The 22838-nt window shown below is 50.7% G+C and overlaps 1 protein-coding gene across 3 annotated transcripts in view; it reads right to left on the reverse strand.

The window, feature by feature from the left end:
- The window catches only part of CHGA (chromogranin A), a 91015-nt gene extending 70668 nt beyond the window's left edge, over window positions 1-20347 (reverse strand). For 2 of the 3 annotated variants that reach the window (XM_085626493.1, XM_085626492.1), the window contains exons 1-2: window positions 20190-20347; window positions 14364-14410 (exon numbers count right to left, since the gene is read on the reverse strand). In XM_085626493.1, coding sequence (XP_085482619.1) covers window positions 14364-14410; window positions 20190-20235 — 93 coding nt within the window. In that variant the 5' untranslated portion in view covers window positions 20236-20347. The remainder of the gene's footprint in view (window positions 1-14363; window positions 14411-20189) is intronic. The other variant, XM_085626491.1, reaches the window with a different exon arrangement.
- Between the last annotated feature and the right edge of the window lie 2491 nt (window positions 20348-22838).

Here is a 22838-nt window from a genome sequence, read left to right on the forward strand (position 1 = left end):
TGGCAGTGTGTTCAACTCGCAGCAGTCTCGTGCAGCATGTGATGATCAGGCAGGGGCTGCCAGTGAGTGTGTTCATCTCGCAGCAGTCTCGTGCAGCATGTGATGATCAGGCAGGGGCTGCCAGTGAGTGTGTCTATCTCGCAGCAGTCTCATGTAGCATGTGATGATCAGCAGTGTGTTCGTCTCGCAGCAGTTTCGTGCAGCATGTGATGATCAGGCAGTGGCTGCCTGTGGCAGTGTGTTCATCTCGCAGCAGTCTCATGTAGCATGTGATGATCAGGCAGCGGCTGCCTGTGGCAGTGTGTTCATCTCGCAGCAGTCTTGTGTAGCATGTGATGATCAGGCAGTGGCTGCCTGTGGCAGTGTGTTCATCTCGCAGCAGTCTCATGTAGCATGTGATGATCAGGCAGCGGCTGCCTGTGGCAGTGTGTCTATCTCGCAGCAGTCTCGTGCAGCATGTGATGATCAGGCAGTGGCTGCCTGTGGCAGTGTGTTCATCTCGCAGCAGTCTCATGTAGCATGTGATGATCAGGCAGCGGCTGCCTGTGGCAGTGTGTCTATCTCGCAGCAGTCTCGTGCAGCATGTGATGATCAGGCAGTGGCTGCCTGTGGCAGTGTGTTCATCTCGCAGCAGTCTCATGTAGCATGTGATGATCAGGCAGCGGCTGCCTGTGGCAGTGTGTCTATCTCGCAGCAGTCTCGTGCAGCATGTGATGATCAGGCAGCGGCTGCCAGTGGCAGTGTGTTCATCTCGCAGCAGTCTCGTGTAGCATGTGATGATCAGGCAGTGGCTGCCAGTGGCAGTGTGTTTATCTCGCAGCAGTCTCGTGTAGCATGTGATGATCAGGCAGGGGCTGCCAGTGGCAGTGTGTTCATCTCGCAGCAGTCTCGTGTAGCATGTGATGATCAGGCAGTGGCTGCCAGTGGCAGTGTGTTCATCTCGCAGCAGTCTCGTGCAGCATGTGATGATCAGGCAGGGGCTGCCAGTGAGTGTGTTCATCTCGCAGCAGTCTCGTGCAGCATGTGATGATCAGGCAGGGGCTGCCAGTGAGTGTGTCTATCTCGCAGCAGTCTCATGTAGCATGTGATGATCAGCAGTGTGTTCGTCTCGCAGCAGTTTCGTGCAGCATGTGATGATCAGGCAGTGGCTGCCTGTGGCAGTGTGTTCATCTCGCAGCAGTCTCATGTAGCATGTGATGATCAGGCAGCGGCTGCCTGTGGCAGTGTGTTCATCTCGCAGCAGTCTTGTGTAGCATGTGATGATCAGGCAGTGGCTGCCTGTGGCAGTGTGTTCATCTCGCAGCAGTCTCATGTAGCATGTGATGATCAGGCAGCGGCTGCCTGTGGCAGTGTGTCTATCTCGCAGCAGTCTCGTGCAGCATGTGATGATCAGGCAGTGGCTGCCTGTGGCAGTGTGTTCATCTCGCAGCAGTCTCATGTAGCATGTGATGATCAGGCAGCGGCTGCCTGTGGCAGTGTGTCTATCTCGCAGCAGTCTCGTGCAGCATGTGATGATCAGGCAGTGGCTGCCTGTGGCAGTGTGTTCATCTCGCAGCAGTCTCATGTAGCATGTGATGATCAGGCAGCGGCTGCCTGTGGCAGTGTGTTCATCTCGCAGCAGTCTTGTGTAGCATGTGATGATCAGGCAGTGGCTGCCTGTGGCAGTGTGTTCATCTCGCAGCAGTCTCGTGTAGCATGTGATGATCAGGCAGTGGCTGCCAGTGGCAGTGTGTTCATCTCGCAGCAGTCTCGTGCAGCATGTGATGATCAGGCAGCGGCTGCCTGTGGCAGTGTGTCTATCTCGCAGCAGTCTCATGTAGCATGTGATGATCAGCAGTGTGCTCGTCTCGCAGCAGTTTCGTGCAGCATGTGATGATCAGGCAGCGGCTGCCAGTGACAGTTTGTTCGTCTCGCAGCAGTCTCGTGTAGCATGTGATGATCAGGCAGCGGCTGCCAGTGGCAGTGTGTTCATCTCGCAGCAGTCTCGTGCAGCATGTGATGATCAGGCAGCGGCTGCCAGTGGCAGTGTGTTCATCTCGCAGCAGTCTCGTGCAGCATGTGATGATCAGGCAGCGGCTGCCAGTGGCAGTGTGTTCATCTCGCAGCAGTCTCGTGTAGCATGTGATGATCAGGCAGCGGCTGCCTGTGGCAGTGTGTTTATCTCGCAGCAGTCTCGTGTAGCATGTGATGATCAGGCAGCGGCTGCCAGTGGCAGTGTGTTCATCTCGCAGCAGTCTCGTGTAGCATGTGATGATCAGGCAGTGGCTGCCAGTGGCAGTGTGTTCATCTCGCAGCAGTCTCGTGCAGCATGTGATGATCAGGCAGGGGCTGCCAGTGGCAGTGTGTTCATCTCGCAGCAGTCTCGTGCAGCATGTGATGATCAGGCAGGGGCTGCCAGTGAGTGTGTCTATCTCGCAGCAGTCTCATGTAGCATGTGATGATCAGCAGTGTGTTCGTCTCGCAGCAGTTTCGTGCAGCATGTGATGATCAGGCAGTGGCTGCCTGTGGCAGTGTGTCTATCTCGCAGCAGTCTCGTGCAGCATGTGATGATCAGGCAGTGGCTGCCTGTGGCAGTGTGTTCATCTCGCAGCAGTCTCATGTAGCATGTGATGATCAGGCAGCGGCTGCCTGTGGCAGTGTGTTCATCTCGCAGCAGTCTTGTGTAGCATGTGATGATCAGGCAGTGGCTGCCTGTGGCAGTGTGTTCATCTCGCAGCAGTCTCATGTAGCATGTGATGATCAGGCAGCGGCTGCCTGTGGCAGTGTGTCTATCTCGCAGCAGTCTCGTGCAGCATGTGATGATCAGGCAGTGGCTGCCTGTGGCAGTGTGTTCATCTCGCAGCAGTCTCATGTAGCATGTGATGATCAGGCAGCGGCTGCCTGTGGCAGTGTGTCTATCTCGCAGCAGTCTCGTGCAGCATGTGATGATCAGGCAGTGGCTGCCTGTGGCAGTGTGTTCATCTCGCAGCAGTCTCATGTAGCATGTGATGATCAGGCAGCGGCTGCCTGTGGCAGTGTGTTCATCTCGCAGCAGTCTTGTGTAGCATGTGATGATCAGGCAGTGGCTGCCTGTGGCAGTGTGTTCATCTCGCAGCAGTCTCGTGTAGCATGTGATGATCAGGCAGTGGCTGCCAGTGGCAGTGTGTTCATCTCGCAGCAGTCTCGTGCAGCATGTGATGATCAGGCAGGGGCTGCCAGTGAGTGTGTTCATCTCGCAGCAGTCTCGTGCAGCATGTGATGATCAGGCAGGGGCTGCCAGTGAGTGTGTCTATCTCGCAGCAGTCTCATGTAGCATGTGATGATCAGCAGTGTGTTCGTCTCGCAGCAGTTTCGTGCAGCATGTGATGATCAGGCAGTGGCTGCCTGTGGCAGTGTGTCTATCTCGCAGCAGTCTCGTGCAGCATGTGATGATCAGGCAGTGGCTGCCTGTGGCAGTGTGTTCATCTCGCAGCAGTCTCATGTAGCATGTGATGATCAGGCAGCGGCTGCCTGTGGCAGTGTGTTCATCTCGCAGCAGTCTTGTGCAGCATGTGATGATCAGGCAGTGGCTGCCTGTGGCAGTGTGTTCATCTCGCAGCAGTCTCATGTAGCATGTGATGATCAGGCAGCGGCTGCCTGTGGCAGTGTGTCTATCTCGCAGCAGTCTCATGTAGCATGTGATGATCAGCAGTGTGCTCGTCTCGCAGCAGTTTCGTGCAGCATGTGATGATCAGGCAGCGGCTGCCAGTGACAGTTTGTTCGTCTCGCAGCAGTCTCGTGTAGCATGTGATGATCAGGCAGCGGCTGCCAGTGGCAGTGTGTTCATCTCGCAGCAGTCTCGTGTAGCATGTGATGATCAGGCAGTGGCTGCCAGTGGCAGTGTGTTCATCTCGCAGCAGTCTCGTGCAGCATGTGATGATCAGGCAGGGGCTGCCAGTGAGTGTGTTCATCTCGCAGCAGTCTCGTGCAGCATGTGATGATCAGGCAGGGGCTGCCAGTGAGTGTGTCTATCTCGCAGCAGTCTCATGTAGCATGTGATGATTAGCAGTGTGTTCGTCTCGCAGCAGTTTCGTGCAGCATGTGATGATCAGGCAGTGGCTGCCTGTGGCAGTGTGTCTATCTCGCAGCAGTCTCGTGCAGCATGTGATGATCAGGCAGTGGCTGCCTGTGGCAGTGTGTTCATCTCGCAGCAGTCTCATGTAGCATGTGATGATCAGGCAGCGGCTGCCTGTGGCAGTGTGCATCTCGCAGCAGTCTTGTGTAGCATGTGATGATCAGGCAGTGGCTGCCTGTGGCAGTGTGTTCATCTCGCAGCAGTCTCATGTAGCATGTGATGATCAGGCAGCGGCTGCCTGTGGCAGTGTGTCTATCTCGCAGCAGTCTCGTGCAGCATGTGATGATCAGGCAGTGGCTGCCTGTGGCAGTGTGTTCATCTCGCAGCAGTCTCATGTAGCATGTGATGATCAGGCAGCGGCTGCCTGTGGCAGTGTGTCTATCTCGCAGCAGTCTCGTGCAGCATGTGATGATCAGGCAGTGGCTGCCTGTGGCAGTGTGTTCATCTCGCAGCAGTCTCATGTAGCATGTGATGATCAGGCAGCGGCTGCCTGTGGCAGTGTGTTCATCTCGCAGCAGTCTTGTGTAGCATGTGATGATCAGGCAGTGGCTGCCTGTGGCAGTGTGTTCATCTCGCAGCAGTCTCGTGTAGCATGTGATGATCAGGCAGTGGCTGCCAGTGGCAGTGTGTTCATCTCGCAGCAGTCTCGTGCAGCATGTGATGATCAGGCAGGGGCTGCCAGTGAGTGTGTTCATCTCGCAGCAGTCTCGTGCAGCATGTGATGATCAGGCAGGGGCTGCCAGTGAGTGTGTCTATCTCGCAGCAGTCTCATGTAGCATGTGATGATCAGCAGTGTGTTCGTCTCGCAGCAGTTTCGTGCAGCATGTGATGATCAGGCAGTGGCTGCCTGTGGCAGTGTGTCTATCTCGCAGCAGTCTCGTGCAGCATGTGATGATCAGGCAGTGGCTGCCTGTGGCAGTGTGTTCATCTCGCAGCAGTCTCATGTAGCATGTGATGATCAGGCAGCGGCTGCCTGTGGCAGTGTGTTCATCTCGCAGCAGTCTTGTGCAGCATGTGATGATCAGGCAGTGGCTGCCTGTGGCAGTGTGTTCATCTCGCAGCAGTCTCATGTAGCATGTGATGATTAGGCAGCGGCTGCCTGTGGCAGTGTGTTCATCTCGCAGCAGTCTTGTGTAGCATGTGATGATCAGGCAGCGGCTGCCAGTGGCAGTGTGTTCATCTCGCAGCAGTCTCATGCAGCATGTGATGATCAGGCAGCGGCTGCCAGTGGCAGTGTGTTCGTCTCGCAGCAGTCTCGTGTAGCATGTGATGATCAGGCAGCGGCTGCCAGTGGCAGTGTGTACATCTCACAGCAGTCTCGTGTAGCATGTGATGATTAGGCAGCGGCTGCCAGTGGCAGTGTGTTTATCTCGCAGCAGTCTCGTGTAGCATGTGATGATCAGGCAGCGGCTGCCAGTGGCAGTGTGTTCATCTCACAGCAGTCTCGTGTAGCATGTGATGATTAGGCAGCGGCTGCCAGTGGCAGTGTGTTTATCTCGCAGCAGTCTCGTGTAGCATGTGATGATCAGGCAGCGGCTGCCAGTGGCAGTGTGTCTATCTCGCAGCAGTCTCATGTAGCATGTGATGATCAGCAGTGTGCTCGTCTCGCAGCAGTTTCGTGTAGCATGTGATGATCAGGCAGCGGCTGCCAGTGACAGTTTGTTCGTCTCGCAGCAGTCTCGTGTAGCATGTGATGATCAGGCAGCGGCTGCCAGTGGCAGTGTGTTCATCTCGCAGCAGTCTCGAGTAGCATGTGATGATCAGGCAGCGGCTGCCTGTGGCAGTGTGTTCATCTCGCAGCAGTCTCGTGCAGCATGTGATGATCAGGCAGCGGCTGCCTGTGGCAGTGTGTTCATCTCGCAGCAGTCTTGTGTAGCATGTGATGATCAGGCAGCGGCTGCCAGTGGCAGTTTGTTCGTCTCGCAGCAGTCTCGTGTAGCATGTGATGATCAGGCAGCGGCTGCCAGTGGCAGTGTGTTCGTCTCGCAGCAGTCTCGTGTAGCATGTGATGATCAGGCAGCGGCTGCCAGTGGCAGTGTGTCTATCTCGCAGCAGTCTCATGTAGCATGTGATGATCAGCAGTGTGCTCGTCTCGCAGCAGTTTCGTGTAGCATGTGATGATCAGGCAGCGGCTGCCAGTGACAGTTTGTTCGTCTCGCAGCAGTCTCGTGTAGCATGTGATGATCAGGCAGCGGCTGCCAGTGGCAGTGTGTTCATCTCGCAGCAGTCTCGAGTAGCATGTGATGATCAGGCAGCGGCTGCCTGTGGCAGTGTGTTCATCTCGCAGCAGTCTCGTGCAGCATGTGATGATCAGGCAGCGGCTGCCTGTGGCAGTGTGTTCATCTCGCAGCAGTCTTGTGTAGCATGTGATGATCAGGCAGCGGCTGCCAGTGGCAGTTTGTTCGTCTCGCAGCAGTCTCGTGTAGCATGTGATGATCAGGCAGCGGCTGCCAGTGGCAGTGTGTTCGTCTCGCAGCAGTCTCGTGTAGCATGTGATGATCAGGCAGCGGCTGCCAGTGGCAGTGTGTCTATCTCGCAGCAGTCTCATGTAGCATGTGATGATCAGCAGTGTGCTCGTCTCGCAGCAGTTTCGTGTAGCATGTGATGATCAGGCAGCGGCTGCCAGTGGCAGTGTGTTTTATCTCGCAGCAGTCTCGTGCAGCATGTGATGATCAGGCAGCGGCTGCCAGTGGCAGTGTGTTCATCTCGCAGCAGTCTCATGCAGCATGTGATGATCAGGCAGCGGCTGCCAGTGGCAGTGTGTTCGTCTCGCAGCAGTCTCGTGTAGCATGTGATGATCAGGCAGCGGCTGCCAGTGGCAGTGTGTCTATCTCGCAGCAGTCTCATGTAGCATGTGATGATCAGCAGTGTGCTCGTCTCGCAGCAGTTTCGTGTAGCATGTGATGATCAGGCAGCGGCTGCCAGTGACAGTTTGTTCGTCTCGCAGCAGTCTCGTGTAGCATGTGATGATCAGGCAGCGGCTGCCAGTGGCAGTGTGTTTTATCTCGCAGCAGTCTCGTGCAGCATGTGATGATCAGGCAGCGGCTGCCAGTGCCAGTGTGTTCATCTCGCAGCAGTTTCGTGCAGCATGTGATGATCAGGCAGGGGCTGCCAGTGAGTGTGTTCGTCTCGCAGCAGTCTCGTGTAGCATGTGATGATCAGGCAGTGGCTGCCAGTGGCAGTGTGTTCATCTCGCAGCAGTCTCGTGTAGCATGTGATGATCAGGCAGCGGCTGCCTGTGGCAGTGTGCTCATCTGGCAGCAGTCTCGTGTAGCATGTGATGATCAGGCAGCGGCTGCCAGTGGCAGTGTGTTCATCTCGCAGCAGTCTTGTGTAGCATGTGATGATCAGGCAGCGGCTGCCTGTGGCAGTGTGTTCATCTCGCAGCAGTCTCGTGTAGCATGTGATGATCAGGCAGCGGCTGCCAGTGGCAGTGTGTTCATCTCACAGCAGTCTCGTGTAGCATGTGATGATCAGGCAGCGGCTGCCTGTGGCAGTGTGTTCATCTCGCAGCAGTCTCGTGCAGCATGTGATGATCAGGCAGCGGCTGCCAGTGGCAGTGTGTTCATCTCGCAGCAGTCTTGTGTAGCATGTTATGATCAGGCAGCGGCTGCCTGTGGCAGTGTGTTCATCTCGCAGCAGTCTCGTGTAGCATGTGATGATCAGGCAGCAGCAGCCAGTGTGTTTATCTCGCAGCAGTCTCGTGTAGCATGTGATGATCAGGCAGCGGCTGCCAGTGGCAGTGTGTCTATCTCGCAGCAGTCTCATGTAGCATGTGATGATCAGCAGTGTGTTTGTCTCGCAGCAGTTTCGTGTAGCATGTGATGATCAGGCAGTGGCTGCCAGTGACAGTTTGTTCGTCTCGCAGCAGTCTCGTGTAGCATGTGATGATCAGGCAGCGGCTGCCTGTGGCAGTGTGTTCATCTCACAGCAGTCTCGTGTAGCATGTGATGATCAGGCAGCGGCTGCCAGTGGCAGTGTGTTTTATCTCGCAGCAGTCTCGTGCAGCATGTGATGATCAGGCAGCGGCTGCCAGTGGCAGTGTGTTCATCTCGCAGCAGTCTCGTGCAGCATGTGATGATCAGGCAGTGGCTGCCTGTGGCAGTGTGTTCATCTCGCAGCAGTCTCGTGTAGCATGTGATGATCAGGCAGCGTCTGCCAGTGGCAGTGTGTTCATCGCGCACCATTCTCGTGTAGCATGTGATGATTAGGCAGCGGCTGCCAGTGGCAGTGTGTTCATCTCGCAGCAGTCTCGTGTAGCATGTGATGATCAGGCAGCGGCTGCCAGTGTCAGTGTGTTCATCTCGCAGCAGTCTCGTGTAGCATGTGATGATCAGGCAGCGGCTGCCAGTGGCAGTGTGTTCATCTCGCAGCAGTCTCGTGTAGCATGTGATGATCAGGCAGCGGCTGCCAGTGGCAGTGTGTTCATCTCGCAGCAGTCTCGTGTAGCATGTGATGATCAGGCAGCGGCTGCCTGTGGCAGTGTGCTCATCTGGCAGCAGTCTCGTGCAGCATGTGATGATCAGGCAGCGGCTGCTTGTGGCAGATGGGCCTGGAACTCATTCCACGGAAGTTGGCGCAACCATGTGACATGAGAGCATCAGTGTGGTGGGCGGATAAAGGACAGCGTGGGTGGGAGCTGGCTTCCTCTTTTCATGGCACTCTGCTGTCTGAATGAGAGCGGATGCTGTCTAGCTTTCAGTTGTTAGCTGTGAAGCACTGAGGCCTTTGCACTTTCTCTAACCCTACCTTCCCCACTTGATCTCACGGTGTGATTGAGCATTAAACACTCCAATCTCCCTGTGCCTCTGTTTCCTCATCTGCCAATCTATAATCATGCCACTCACTTGCATGTTATGAACTGTGCAGAGGAGGACATGTAAATGTGCCGCCATCTTTTCAGGACACGTGTGTTCTGCCTTAGAGAGTGGTGTGCAGACTGGGCTCGCACTCGAGTCCTGGCAGCAAGGACAGTATTTCAGCTCTACCGACCAAATAGTATTGTCTTCTGGAGCCCTCTCCCTGGACAGAAAAGGGGAGATTCCAGGCCTTTTGCAGCAGATTGGCCCCACCACTAGATGGCAGCCTAAAGCTGCCGCCTTACCTCACTTTGTGGAAGAGATAACCCTAGCTTGAGACAATGCAAAGGTGAGGAAGCTGAGCAGCAGAACACGACTGCTATTCATGGGTAGGTGGCAGGAGTAAGGCTGTGCTTTACACACTATAACCATACAGGGCATGAGAACACCTCTTCACTGCAGCGAACAGCTTCCTCAACAGCTCCAGGGCGGAAAAAGGGGAAATACTACCCGTGCACAGTGTTGCCTGAATATGTACAGAAAGGCACAAAATGTCCATGTTTTTGTGAAACACAGTGGGCAGTGGCACACTGAAGTATAGCAATAAAACACCTGGGACACCCAGGAAGGCCCACAAACCGGGCTGACTGGCCAGCTAAACACCTCGCTGAAAGTCCACTCTCCACACTTAAAGCTGAAGAGACATGGGAGTGCTGGGTACTGTCATCTTTTTTGGGATAAGGCATTCAGTTTCTGCTCAGCTGTTGTGAGCTGCATCATTGGACCTGGTGATGATTGGTCTGGGTAAGTTAGCTGCATAATCGCCCTCTCTTGTGACTACCTTGCTTTTACAAGGCCTGTGTGTTAGTTTCACTCTGCAGCTTCCCTTTATTCCCTCATATATCTGTCTACCCAACCTTCCAGCTTTCTATCCATCTTTATGCCCATCCATCACACTGTCCATGCATTCAATTATGCATTTGTTAATGCATCCTATCTTCCATTTTCTTCAACCTGCTAATCTAGTTCTCATCTGGTGTACTATTATGTATTTGTTTTATTTGTATAGCCCTTGCTGTGCCACCTTCCCCTCAGGCTTGACCTGCATTATGAGTGTACTGCTGAATATTGACACCAACAGTATTGTGGCATACTAATATAGAGGGCAGACTATCGAGGGACAAAATATTGAAACGTGGGTGCATATAGGGAAGTATAGATTTACTATTGCTCGCTCCACATCTACGTACCTTGAAGATATATGTACAGTGTAGATACATATATGTGGAGTTAGGTCTAGAAAATCTAGGCTTACCCGTTGATATTTTATTTTCAGTATTCTGTCCTCGATATTTTATTCTATCTCTATTGTTTGTTCGATATCCAGGGGCGCACCCTGCATTACAGAATCTGGGCGCACTCGCTGAAACCCAGGACAGCACTTGCCCTTCACAAGCTTTGGCTCCTTACCTGGGCCTAGATTTCTTGAAATGAAAATGTGCAGCACTAGGTTGCACGAATGGGAAAAAATGTGCAGCACCCTATTTAAGGAGAGTTGTGCGCCTATGATTTTATGCGCTGTATTTGTGTGCCACCAAGCATTGCACCACAGCACCAAGGTGAGTCAGCGTGTCCCCTGTCAGTTCTGTACTCTATGTACACCCTCAGGTACAAATGTGACAACAAGCTAAGGGTAAGCTACATAAAATGTATAATTTTGCAGAAATGACACACATTACAGGTGGAAATCTCACAGCTAACTGTGTTTCACCCTTTTGGAGATGTGTGGCGCAGCGGCCAGGGCAGCTGACTCTGGCGCACGGGCTCACGGTTCGATCGCTGGTGGCAGCTCAGCATCATGTGACTCTGGGCACTAGGTCACTTAATCTCCCCATTGGCCCACAGCGCCTTGAGGCCCTTAGGGGTAATTAGCTTGTGCTTTACAAATACTGGATTGATTGACCTAGCTAGCTCCTAGAGCCCAGGCTCGCTCTCCCGCTCAGCCACAAGTTTGCCTGCACTAGTGCAGGGCCTGGTTCAGCCTCTGGTGTCCTTCCAGCCCAAGGCTCTGGGCTACCTCTCTCCATGGGGGAAGCACTTTCATTGGGTGGTGCGAGCTCTTTTTCCCTCTCCCAACTGCAATCTGCCCATTTTTCTCTCAGTCTCTCAAGGTCTGAGCCCAGTCACCTCACTGGTGCGAAGCACTGTGCTCACACAGCGGACCAATCAGAAGCCTTCTTCATGGATGTTGACACTCAGCCATGCCAGGCTGCATCTGGCTCCCCATCTATTCTTGCTTAGAAATATCTGCCTGTAACCCTACCCCAAGCAGTGTAGCTGCATCACTACCGCCTAGAAGGCCACAGGGTGTTCACCCACATTCTGCAGACACACAAGTGGCAGAATGGAACCCTACATTTTCAGTGACACAATGCTACCTGGAAGGCGAAATCTTGCGTTTCTAAAAATAAAATAATTTCTGATCTATAGTATATGATGAGCCGAATCAAAAGTAACAGCCCCTGAATGTTCTTTTAAATTATTTCCTGCTTATCATACACAACTACACCCTTGATTGAAATCTTGTGTTATGCCATGCCATATTATATTGTGTTAATAGATGATACCAAAGCAAATCATCCAGGCCCACAAGGGTTCCCGGTGACATAGGGCTTGGAATTCTTATTACAAAGGGATGTTACTTTGAGTCTTTACCTTTTTAAGACATGTAAAAGCAAATACATCTGTCCCACATCCCTTTCACATAAAGAAACCAAGCCACAATGAGCCCCGTACTGCAAGGGCTTCTATTAAGGCCATTGGCAGAGTGCACCCCCTGTCATGATGCTTAAAGTGGCATGGAGAAGCCTGAAGCTTCCAGTTTAGTAAGACATGACAAGGGCAAACCCAGTGCTTAATTTGAGCTGGTGGTTGCAGGTAGGGCTCACCCTCATTCCTTTTTGTGGACCGGCACTTATTTTTCCTCATCAGACTTTGATCCAAAGCAATAAAGAGAAAAACAAAGAATGGGAAAGGAAGGAGGAAGAGACAAACAGAAAACAGTGACAAAGGCATAAATTATAGATGAAAAAGAACATGCAAGAGTTGGATAAAGGGGCAGGAAGTGTGTGGTGGAGCATGAAAGGGGCACATGATGGAACTGAATCGGTTTTCGGCACCCCTGACATTCGATGGTACAGGCTGCAGGCTTCTGAGCAAAGGTGTGGGCCTTGGCACAACTTCTTTTACAAGTTAAGCGCTAGGCAACCCAATGCAAATATAGATACCCGGGTCAACAGCTACAAAAGAAGCAACGGTCCTCTAAAGATGCACTATAAACCAAAGCGACATTACTCATAGTAACTTAATTCGATGACCAAATAAAGCAGAGGAAAACAACTAACCACATTTTAGGTAATTTAATCAACAAAGTTAGGAGAATGGAGCGTCAGGTGCTCAGAGCCCCAGTGATACCTAAATAGCAAACAAAATATACTGCTGGAGACAACGTCACTGATTGTGATCACTATGTGTTCATAATCAAGTGTTCACAAGTGTAAGGCTAGTCGCTCTATCTCATAGGAATCAAAGGCTGGGTTTCTTTCCGCAAGAGGGCCCGACTACCAAGCATCTCATTAAAAATTAGGACTCCCTCCACTCTTGGCAATCACTAGCTGGTCGAGATAACTAGCAACATTACCATCAGATGATCCTTCCTGCGCCCAGCCTCAGTTCTGTTGATTTTACACCAAACACCAGAACTGCAACCTTTTTCCTACCCAGCACATCCCTCTCTATGATACTTCAGGGCTCGTTCAAAGGGTCACCGCCTTTCTTTTGTCTCTCCCCATTCATGATTCATTTTGTTGTGGCAACAGTGATCTAAAAATAAAATGAAATACTCTAACACACCACCTGTTTCAATTTTTCCATACTTTTTAGATCACGGATTTCTAAATATATGTTCTCTAGATGATTCAGAATGTAAATGATTGGCAGATACTACGAGTCATTTCATCATTCATATCGAATAAAACAAAGATGAAGCTCTGGGTCAGAAGTCATCAGCAGGGAACAGTGAGATGGAAGATCTATATAAGATGTCAGTTCAGAGTATTATGGAGTGTGATGCAGGAACAGCGTGAAAGAGTGTCAATAAAGTGTCTATAAAAGTTGTTATTAAAGTGTAGGGTGGAGCCAAATACAAGAAGTGCAGATGACCTATAGGAGCCATCAGAAAAGGAAGGATGGGGTTGGAAACAAAGGCAGTTGACAGGAAGGCCACAAGTACAGTAGAACATGGTATACAACACTGAAACCATCAACGGTTGGCAAGGCCTGTCTCTAAAAATCAACATCATATATGGACAGGTTGGAGTCTGACACAATAACAGTGGGTGGGGGATCTTTGACAGCCATCAATGAAGGACCGCGTGGAATGGGGCACAAGGACAGTATGACACTATGGCAGAGGGTCTATGTCAGTCATCAACAAAGAAGTGTGCGGAGTCTGACACAAGAACAGTAGGGAAGTGTGGCACAAGAACAGAAGGGCAGACGGCCTAAGGCAGGCATCAATGAAGGACCGTGTGGAATGGGGCACAAGGACAGTATGACACTATGGCAGAGGGTCTATGACACCCAACAAAGGAGTGTGCAGAGTCAGAAGAACAGAAGGGCAGAGGGCCTAAGGCAGGCATCAATGAAGGACAATGTGGAGTCTGACACAAGAACAGTAGGGCATGGGGTCCATCGTAGTCATCAATGAAGGACTGGGTGAGTCTGGCACACGAACCGCAGGACTGTACCGCATAAGGACAATAACACTTGTCCATGAAGGATAATGTTGGATTTTGAACATGAACAGTAGGTAGATGTTCTATGACAGTGCTCAACAAAGGACAGTGTGAAGTCTGGTGCAGAAAGAGGGAAGAGGGCCTATTACAACCATCAGTGCAGCACTGTGTGGAGTCTGCCAAAAGAACAGTAGGACAGTAAAGAAGAGCGTTGATGACAGTCAATGATGGGCAGTGTTAAGTCTAGCGCAGAAACAGAGGGACAGCGAGTCTATGACAGTCGTCAATGAAGGACAGTGTGGAGTCTGGTGCAAGAACCCTTTGGGGACAGTGTGCATAAGACACGAAAAGGGCAGATGACTTTCACGTATTTCACCTTGTTTCTAACTTTAACTTTCAAAAATAAACGAATACATTGGTAGGATTTTGATAAAGCAAGTGAGCCTTCATGCATGCCTCTTCGTAAAGTAAGTTCACACCCGTTCTTCGCTACATAAATAGACTGAACAATCCATGAGATGGCTACTATAGCAAGCAAATAGAGGATAACATAAATACAGCAATTAATGCACACATTGTCCAAGAAGAAAAAAACAGGTGCCCTTAAACTTGATGTTTTCTGGCATTGTAGCACTATACGTATAATAATAAATAAACAGGCTTGCTGTTTCTTACCCTTGTGTCATCCGGGCTCATTTCATTCAACACAGGCATAGAGGTCACTGTGAATGACAAGAAACAACCAATGGGAAGTTACAAATGACAGCGCAGCGACTAAGCAGCCAGCTCATCCTCGCAAGCATCATATATTCCGATCACTGCTGCGGAGGCGCGTAATCCAGAGGCAGTAATCTGTGTTGGAACAAAGTGTCCTCTGGGGAATGGCCTGTTCGTTCCCCGAGCAGAGCTGCAGCTTCCTGCCATTGCCTGGTGATAATATGCAGATTCTGAAATGACGCAGTCAGCTCAGGATGAGCACGGGGGGGATCTTTGAGCACACACACGCTACCCCCAGAGGAGCTGCGGCCGCGGCAATTCATGTGCTTCATTACCAATAACATGCCGAGACTGATTGAGACAGATACACGCTCTCCATTGGGCACACCGGTGCATTTGTTTACATTTAATAGACTTTGGCACAGATTTGCTAATCTTTGTGCAGCGTTATGTGAAAATCAGCAGCAGGGTTTTGCGAGAAACAAATAGTGTTGCACCAGGTTTAGCAAGAGCCATGCGCCGATGTCATCAGCAACGTTTGCACTAAACAGTAAGGGGCATTTCACTTTCACGCAACGCAGCAAGCCACCAAGCCCCCTTGCTGCACTGCCTGAAGGGGAGAGGGCAAGAATGCACCGTATTTAACATTATACGGCGCATTCTAGATCTCTGGCTGCACTGGTGCACAATGTGCCTCAGGCAAAGGCAGGAACCCTTGCCCTGAGTTGTAGCATGATTGTTTAAGTGCAGGAAGTGCTTCCTGCACACAAAAAATCCTCAGTGAGATGTTTCTCTTTCTAAGTGTGCTGCAGCACACTTAGAAAGAGAAAACAACGAGGAGAAATAAAGATATTTCTCCTCGTTGCTCCTCTTGGGGGAAGGCGTACAATTCTGATGCATTCCCAGGTTTACCACTTTCGGTAAATATGAGAATTCATTGGAATACATGGGTGGATGCGTGGGAACACCCACACTACACCCATGTAACGCCCTCACCATGCAGTGTAACGCAAGGCAGCGGCTTGTGCTGCCTTGCGTTAAACTAGATTTACCAAGTCATGCAGGGCCGCACAGGTTGGCCGTGCATGGCTTGATAAATCTCACTGTAGGTTTTGTGCTGCCCTGTGTCACCTTGCGTGGTGCAGGGCGACGTAAAACCTATCATAATTATACCCCAAGGCATTCAACTATGATGCTGTGGTGACCAAGAGTTACCTTTTGTGAGATTTCTCCTTGAGGAAAACTCTCCAGCTCATTGGGAGGATAACTGTCCATTAGTGAGGGATGTGAATTATGCGATTTCACGCAAAGAGCATGTTAGGTATAGGAATACCATGAACTATTTTGCTTGGCCTGTGTTTTTGTCTGGTTTCATCTTCATAACAAACACACACAAAGCAGGTCATGCTTTTTTAGGAAATCTGGCTTTGCATGAGCACCTAAAAGTGTTTGTCTTCCTACCCTGTTAGGCCCCACATTGCAAAGATAATTGATGGGATGAGCTCCGTGGAGCAAAGTTAATTTGACACATGGTAGCATATTTACTAAAGGTTCTCTCAACACAGGGCAGCAAGCAAAGTTGCTGTGCTGCGTTGCATGAATGGGCGAGAGGTGAACTGCCCATGTCAACTAAGATGTCACGCTCTTTAGCTCTAAACATGCACTGGGGCACTTGACTCTGCGTAGTGCCAATGTAGGCACCCATGCACCATGGTGCAAGGGTACCTGCGTTATGGGAAGGATTGTACTTCCTCCGCAAAAACAACCCTATGAGGCAATTTCCTCCTTACTATGCAGACTGTTTCACCCATAGAAAGAGGAAATAACAGGGAGAAATAAACATGTTTCTCCTTGTTATGCCATGATTGGGGTGGCGTATCATTTTGGCACAATCCCAGGTTTACGGATTTCAATAAACCTGGGAATTGCCTCAAATTCCATTAATGGATGCATGGGAAGGTCCATGCTCCAACCATGGAACACCTGCCACTATGAACTATAGCGCAACACAAGCCAGTGTGTTGCAATATTTCTTTACAGTCATGTTAGGCAAAGCAATTTGACCCTTGTGTGGCTTTGTAAATCTTGCTCAAGCCTTTGCGTTGCCTCGGGGTGACTTGTGTCACACAAGGACGATGCAAGTCCTTAGTAAATTTGGCCATCTGTTTGCATCAACTTCAATGTAAAATTGTTTTTTAAAGTAAAAGTTGATTGCCACTAGACTTTTCCAACATTTTGCACCACAGTGTGCCCCCTTGTGTAGTGTGAGTGCCCATGCAAATTTAAAATAAATCTGTGACTTTAATATCTAACTGGCCACATCCAGGGAATTGAACATGGGCCCTATTATACAATTTTATGTCAATCAGTCTTTACTGGCAGCAGACATACAGCAGCCCCTTTTTTAGGTCGAGCCAAGAACAGCGCATGCGCTGTTGCTCGAATTTTTGTAAGGGGATTTTCAAAGTGCTGCAGCCGCTGGCCTAAAGCCTGCGTGCATGTGCGCTTGAATGCGCGCAGCCGCCATATGTCTCTGTCACGGGTACTGTACTTCATGAAGGCGCTACATCAAGATATGCCAAGAACAGTCCTCACCTGCCTCGTTTCACAGTCCAGTATCTCCACCTTCATTCTTTGCCTCTTCCTGTTATTCCCCTTTTTCCAGCCCATTCTTCTGCCACTCGTCTTTGTAAAGAAATAGATGCTTGTTTCTATTTCTTTACTTTTGCTATAATCGCGGCTACGGCGCTTTACTTTTAGTGTTAAGAATAAAGCGCCGGTGCCGCGATTATAGCAAAAGTAAAGAAATAGATGCTTGTTTCTATTTCTTTACTTTTGCTATAACCGCGGCACCGGCGCTTTACTTTTAATGTTAAAAATAAAGCGCCGGTGCCGTGATTATACCAAAGGTAAAGAAATAGAAACAAGCATCTATTTCTTTACAAAGAACAAGCATTGGCATAGCCAATAGGTCTCGCTTTTGGGACCTTATAAGTATTTATTTATGCAGCACAATTTCTTTGGTGCAACAACAACTGTTGCATGGCTAAACACTTACAAGGTCCCAAAGGCGAGACCTATTGGCTATGCCAATGCATGTTGCTGTTTTGTTATGGAAAATACAGTAAGTGGTTTGCTATCTGGTATAATGCCTTTTCTAAGAGCCTTGAGTACCTGTCAGGCGGGAATCTATTATGTTATGTAACATTCACTGTTCGCAGCTCCACTGCCCCCTTCACATGTGGCACAGACAAATGTCAGAAGGGCCTGGTGGACGGGAGGTTGTGCCATTTTAAACGTATCGCTAAAGAAACTCACTCCACCCCTATTCTACATTAACGTTTATACAGGTTGCCCAGAGGCAGACTCTGTGTTTATAAAACTAGCAATAAAGCAGCGCCTTAATCTACATGTATGTCGTTTATTGGCACTGTAAGCAACAATGTTACCCCTGCCCAATTTAGTAGTATTTAATGCCTTGAAAACGTCCTATGTAGGTCCCATATGACAATCAAAATACGTTTTCAGCTCAGTCACACATGCAGACTCCGAACGTAATACCCGTTTGAGTCCCAGATCCCACAACATCAGCAGCAGCAAGCCCAGGGGCGTTGTAATCAAGTACAACCCCCCTCCCCCATCCCCCGCCCCCCTCTAGAAAGCTCACACAATCAATGGAGCTGGAAAAAGCTAACCCATTCACAGAAGCCTGCCTGGCAGGCGGTCTGCGCCGGTTTATTCACAATACACTGATCTGTAACCTGCACCCGCGAGCGGGGAGGCGGGAGGGTGGGAGCGGGGTCTGATTGGAAGCTGTGAGCCAGTCGCGGTAACCGGAGTGTGAATACTGCGCTGTTCTTGCTGGTATTGTTCTCAATGCTGGGATCTGTCAAAGGAGAGAACATGGAGAGACCCACCGTAGTGACCTTCGAGGGTCTCAAACACTGGAATACGGAGAATAAAGTAAATAGTAAATGGGGGAAGTGCGAGTTCTGTGACTGCACAATGTCAAACTGGTTTCGGTGGGAGCCTGTCCTTGGCATTGAAGGGCATCGCGTGCTTCAACGGAGCCCGTGTTTCTGTCCGTGATGCTGAAGAACACTGCGCTTCAGTGGAATCGGTACCTCTGTCCGTGGTGCTGAAGGGCACTTAGCGCGTCAGAGGGACTCGGTACCTCTGTCCGTGGTGCTGAAGAACACTGCGCTTCAGTGGAATTGGTACCTCTGTCCGTGGTGTTGAAGCCAGGGCACAGTGGGACTCGGTACCTCTGTCCGTGGTGCAGAAAAACACTGCGCTTCAATTGCATCGGTACCTCTGTCCGTGGTGCTGAAGGGCACAGTGCGAGTCAGTGGGAATCGGTACCTCTGTCCGTGGTGCTGAAGGGCACTGTGCGAGTCAGTGGGACTCGGTACCTCTGTCTGTGGCGCTGAAGGGCACAGTGTGCGCTTCTGTCGAATCGGTTCCACCTGTCTGTGCAACTAAACGGCACTGTGTGTGTCAGTGGAATCGGTACGTCAGTCTATGGTGGTGAATGGCATTGTGTGCTTCTGTGGGAATCGGTACCTCTGTCCGTGGTGCTGAAGGGCATTTTATTCGATCAGAGCGAGAACTGAAGGGTGACGCTGGCTTCAAGCCACCCCCCACCGCTATCCCTGGTGCAGAACACCATTTGTTATAGTGGTTGTTGCGGTCTTTCTTCCCGGTGCTGAAAAATGTAATAGTTGGGTATACTGTGCGTGTATGTATATGTGTGTGTATGTGTGGACTCTCCTGGTGTTGAAAGAGGGCCTTAATTGGTTGTAGCGAGAGCTGGCGCCGCTCTCCATGGTGCTGAAAGACCGCATTGTGAGTGATAGTGGGAGCGGGTGCTCCTCTACATGGTGTTGAAAGAGGGCATCGTTGGTTATAGTGGGGACTGCCACCTCTCTCCATGATGCTGGTGGGCATCGTTGATTGTAGTGCACGCGTGTGCCCCTCTCTATGGTGAGGATGTGCATCGTTGGTTATAAAGAGGTTGGATGCTTCTATCCATGGGGCTGAAAGGAACATCGTTAGTTATGTGGGAGTGCCCCCCCGCCACACACAGGGTGCTAGGGCAGCATCGGTTTCAATGGAAGTGTTTGATTATGCACCATTGTTTCAAGTGGGCACCGGTGCCTTTTCCCCGGGTGCTTTATGACATGACTGGCACTAATGGAAGCGGGTTCCTCTGGGGATGTGGGCTATTGCTGGTTATGGTAAGGGTCAGTGACTATTTTCCTATTGCGGAGGTGGGGTCATTGTCACCAATAGGGGCGACAGCCTCTGCCCATGGTCCTGTGCCATTGGTATAAAGAGCTTGATTGGCAGCAATGGTACCAGTGCCTCTGGTGCTGAAGTGAATGTTTGCTTTATTTGAACCCTGCGCCAATATCGTTGGTGCTGAATGACATCATTGGCACACATGGGGACCGGCTCCTGTTCCCTTGGAATGGCCGGTCTCCGTAGACTTTATTGGGGCGTCTATGCCGTTATGCCTGAAATTGAAGGGCATTACTGGCACCAGCGGGAGGTGATGCACCTGTCCCTAGTGCTGAAGGACGCTATAGATGTTAACGTGGACGGGGACCTCTGTGCTTGATGCTGGGCGATCCTATAATTTCAGTGGGGACCGGTGTGCCTCTGTGGGATCTTGGAGGACACTATAGATTTCAACAGGGGCCGGTGTGCCTCTGTCCCTGTTTCCAATAACAGAGTCCTGCAGTGCCCGCCCCCTGAAGCAACCGGCAGGCTGGGTTCGCTTACCTTGCATCGCACACAGCGCTATGACCAGCCATCCTAGGCGCTGCATCCTGTATCCCTGCTCGGTCAGAGGCTGGAGAGGGCTTCAGAGGTCCAGTAAGTGAGGTCTGCGAGAGGGACTGAGCTCTCTCCCTCTAACGCCTCGGGTGAAAGTGCCTGCTGGGCACTGCAGCGCCGCCTCATTTATATCTTCCAGCCCCTGGATGTGACGTCAGCAGCAGAGGGCCCTGCCCCCTGCCCCGCCGACCCTCCCACTGGTTACCCTGCGTGTGTAGGGAGGGGCTCAGTGCCGGCGGCAGGTGCTGCCCCCTCCCCCACCTTCTTTCCTGCTCTGACTTGGGAAGATTCAATCAGTTAGTGTATTGAACAGACCTGCATGGTGCCATGATGTTGAGCACGGGCTCTTCTCTTCCCTGCAGGGTGGCAAAAGAGTAAGGCAACGCACAGTAACGTTAGAGCTTCAGGACAGCTTAGTGGGCGCAAGTGCCTGCTGCAGAGACCCGCATAACCTGTAGGGGAGCACCTTGAATCCGGGCCTGGCATACGAGCCACTTGGAAAATATACTATGAAACCTAATGCAAGCAAACGCCAAGCTCTAACTGGAGCCCCTCGGCCTCGGTGCCACTGCACCCGCTGCACTGCTATCTAAGACTCTGTGGTAGACTCTGGCTGTTGATTCGCCCACGCTCTATAAGATGCGCACAGTTTAGAATGGTAGTAACACGTGGAAAAGTAACACATTAAAAACAGGCAGAGTTGCAAGTCTGGGCAGAAAGCGCCATGAAATGCAGAACCGTGTCCCCTTATTGACAGGAGACCACGCTGCACACAGACACCTCTTATCAGAATAATTTCCTAATCGACCAGAGGTTACTGGAAGTTTAACAAAATTAACAAGCATTGGCATAGCCAATAGGTCTCACCTTTGGGACCTTATAAGTGTTTACTATGCAACAGTTGATATTGTTGCACCAAGGATATTGTGCTGGATAACTAAACACATATAAGGTCCCAAAGGCGAGACCTATTGGCTATGCCAATGCTTGTTTTTATTGGAGGCGAGGGGGAGGAGAAGAGCTATCAAAAATCAAAAACAAACAACGCGATTCTATTCATTTTTTTTTTTTAGATAAAGAGAAACATGTATGCTAAAAAGACAAACCAGCATTGGCAAAGCCAATACGTCTGACTTCCATTTTGAGTCATGACTAAACATTGATAGAAAGCGTTCTTCAGAGGAAAAGCATAAACATCGATAATTGCAGTCTGTGTACAGTTTATCTATGAGACAAGTAATTCAATCTGTGTTATTTTGAGATACATTTTTTTTGCTGCAGTTTTATATAGCGTGAACTAAACCCGAAGGTATGGGGCGCTTTTCATGAGCAGTAGCTGCGTTACAGACAGACACAATTATTTTTTGTAGTCAGAGGGAGATTAATTGATTTGCGCAAAATCACAGGGTGTTCCAACCGCCCCCCAGACTCGAGCCTCGTTCCCCAGCTCCAAGATCGGACGCTATGGCCGTTAAGCCAGACACTCGCTTGTGAACGTCAATGCACGCGGATAGGAGGTGGAATTTTGATACACCAAACAGCCAATCGCATTAGGTGAGAGAAAAATACTCCTCTGGGTGAAGCCAAGCCCCCTGTATACATATTTTAAAGCACTGGGAACAATAAGTTTGCACATAGCTACGCTGTCAAGACAGACCCAAAAATATGCATTATGGAGGCGTAGAGAAACAACACAGGCCTGCCTCGTCGCGTGAGCTCTTGGGTTTCCAGGGGATCACTTACAGGCGCAGTGGCTAATAAATCACTGGCCCTGTGCGGTTGTCACCAGCCCGGCTCCAGTTCTACCTGCCAGAGCCTCCTTGAATTTGCCATGTGGCATGCAGTTATCATCACTTCATCATCACGTTAATGGCCACGGGCAATTAAAGGTATCCAAAGGTTTCAGATAATTGGATGGCCTTAAACAGTGATATAAAGTTTCATGAATTGGGCTGTGCAGAAACCGAGGGAAGAGGATAACGCGGGGTTAGTGTGCGCATTTTCTTTTACAAGCAAGGGTCGACAATTCTGGTTCAATAGCTATCAAAGAGGCACGTTACTTATTTCACTGCAGCGTGTTCAATAAATGCGCCCTGGTTTAAGAACTTCGAGGTTCACTTACAAGGACGGAAAAAGTGGCGTACGGCAGCGCAAGGGCTTGTAAATAAGCTTTCATTTTTACGATGAAGACGCTGGCCCTGATGCCTTTGTATGAATGGAGGGGAAAGAAACGTTCAAGGAGGACGAAATGAGCAGTGATTATTAAACCAATATCCTCCCTTTTTCAGAGACCGATGGTGGGGTCCGGTAACATCATCAATGTGCGCCCCAGGGGAGTAGAGTCCGCTATCTAAGCGTGGGTAACGGGGCGGACGGGGTGAAGAGGTGCTCCGGGTAGGGAGGGGTGCTGAAGGTAAGGGGTACAGAGAGGGGGGCCCGGGCGATGGGTGCACCAGGATGTTACCTACCCGTGCCCCGGGGGAGCTCACGGATCCTTCTTCTTCCTCGTCGGCCTCCCCCTCTTCCATAACGGGGCTGCGAACCTGACAGTGGAGCAGGCGGGTCTCGGCAGCGGTAAGAGCGCTGACTGCAGCC

This window comes from Triturus cristatus, chromosome 9 (assembly GCF_964204655.1).
Source record: "Triturus cristatus chromosome 9, aTriCri1.1, whole genome shotgun sequence".
NCBI classification, from domain to species: domain Eukaryota; kingdom Metazoa; phylum Chordata; class Amphibia; order Caudata; family Salamandridae; genus Triturus; species Triturus cristatus.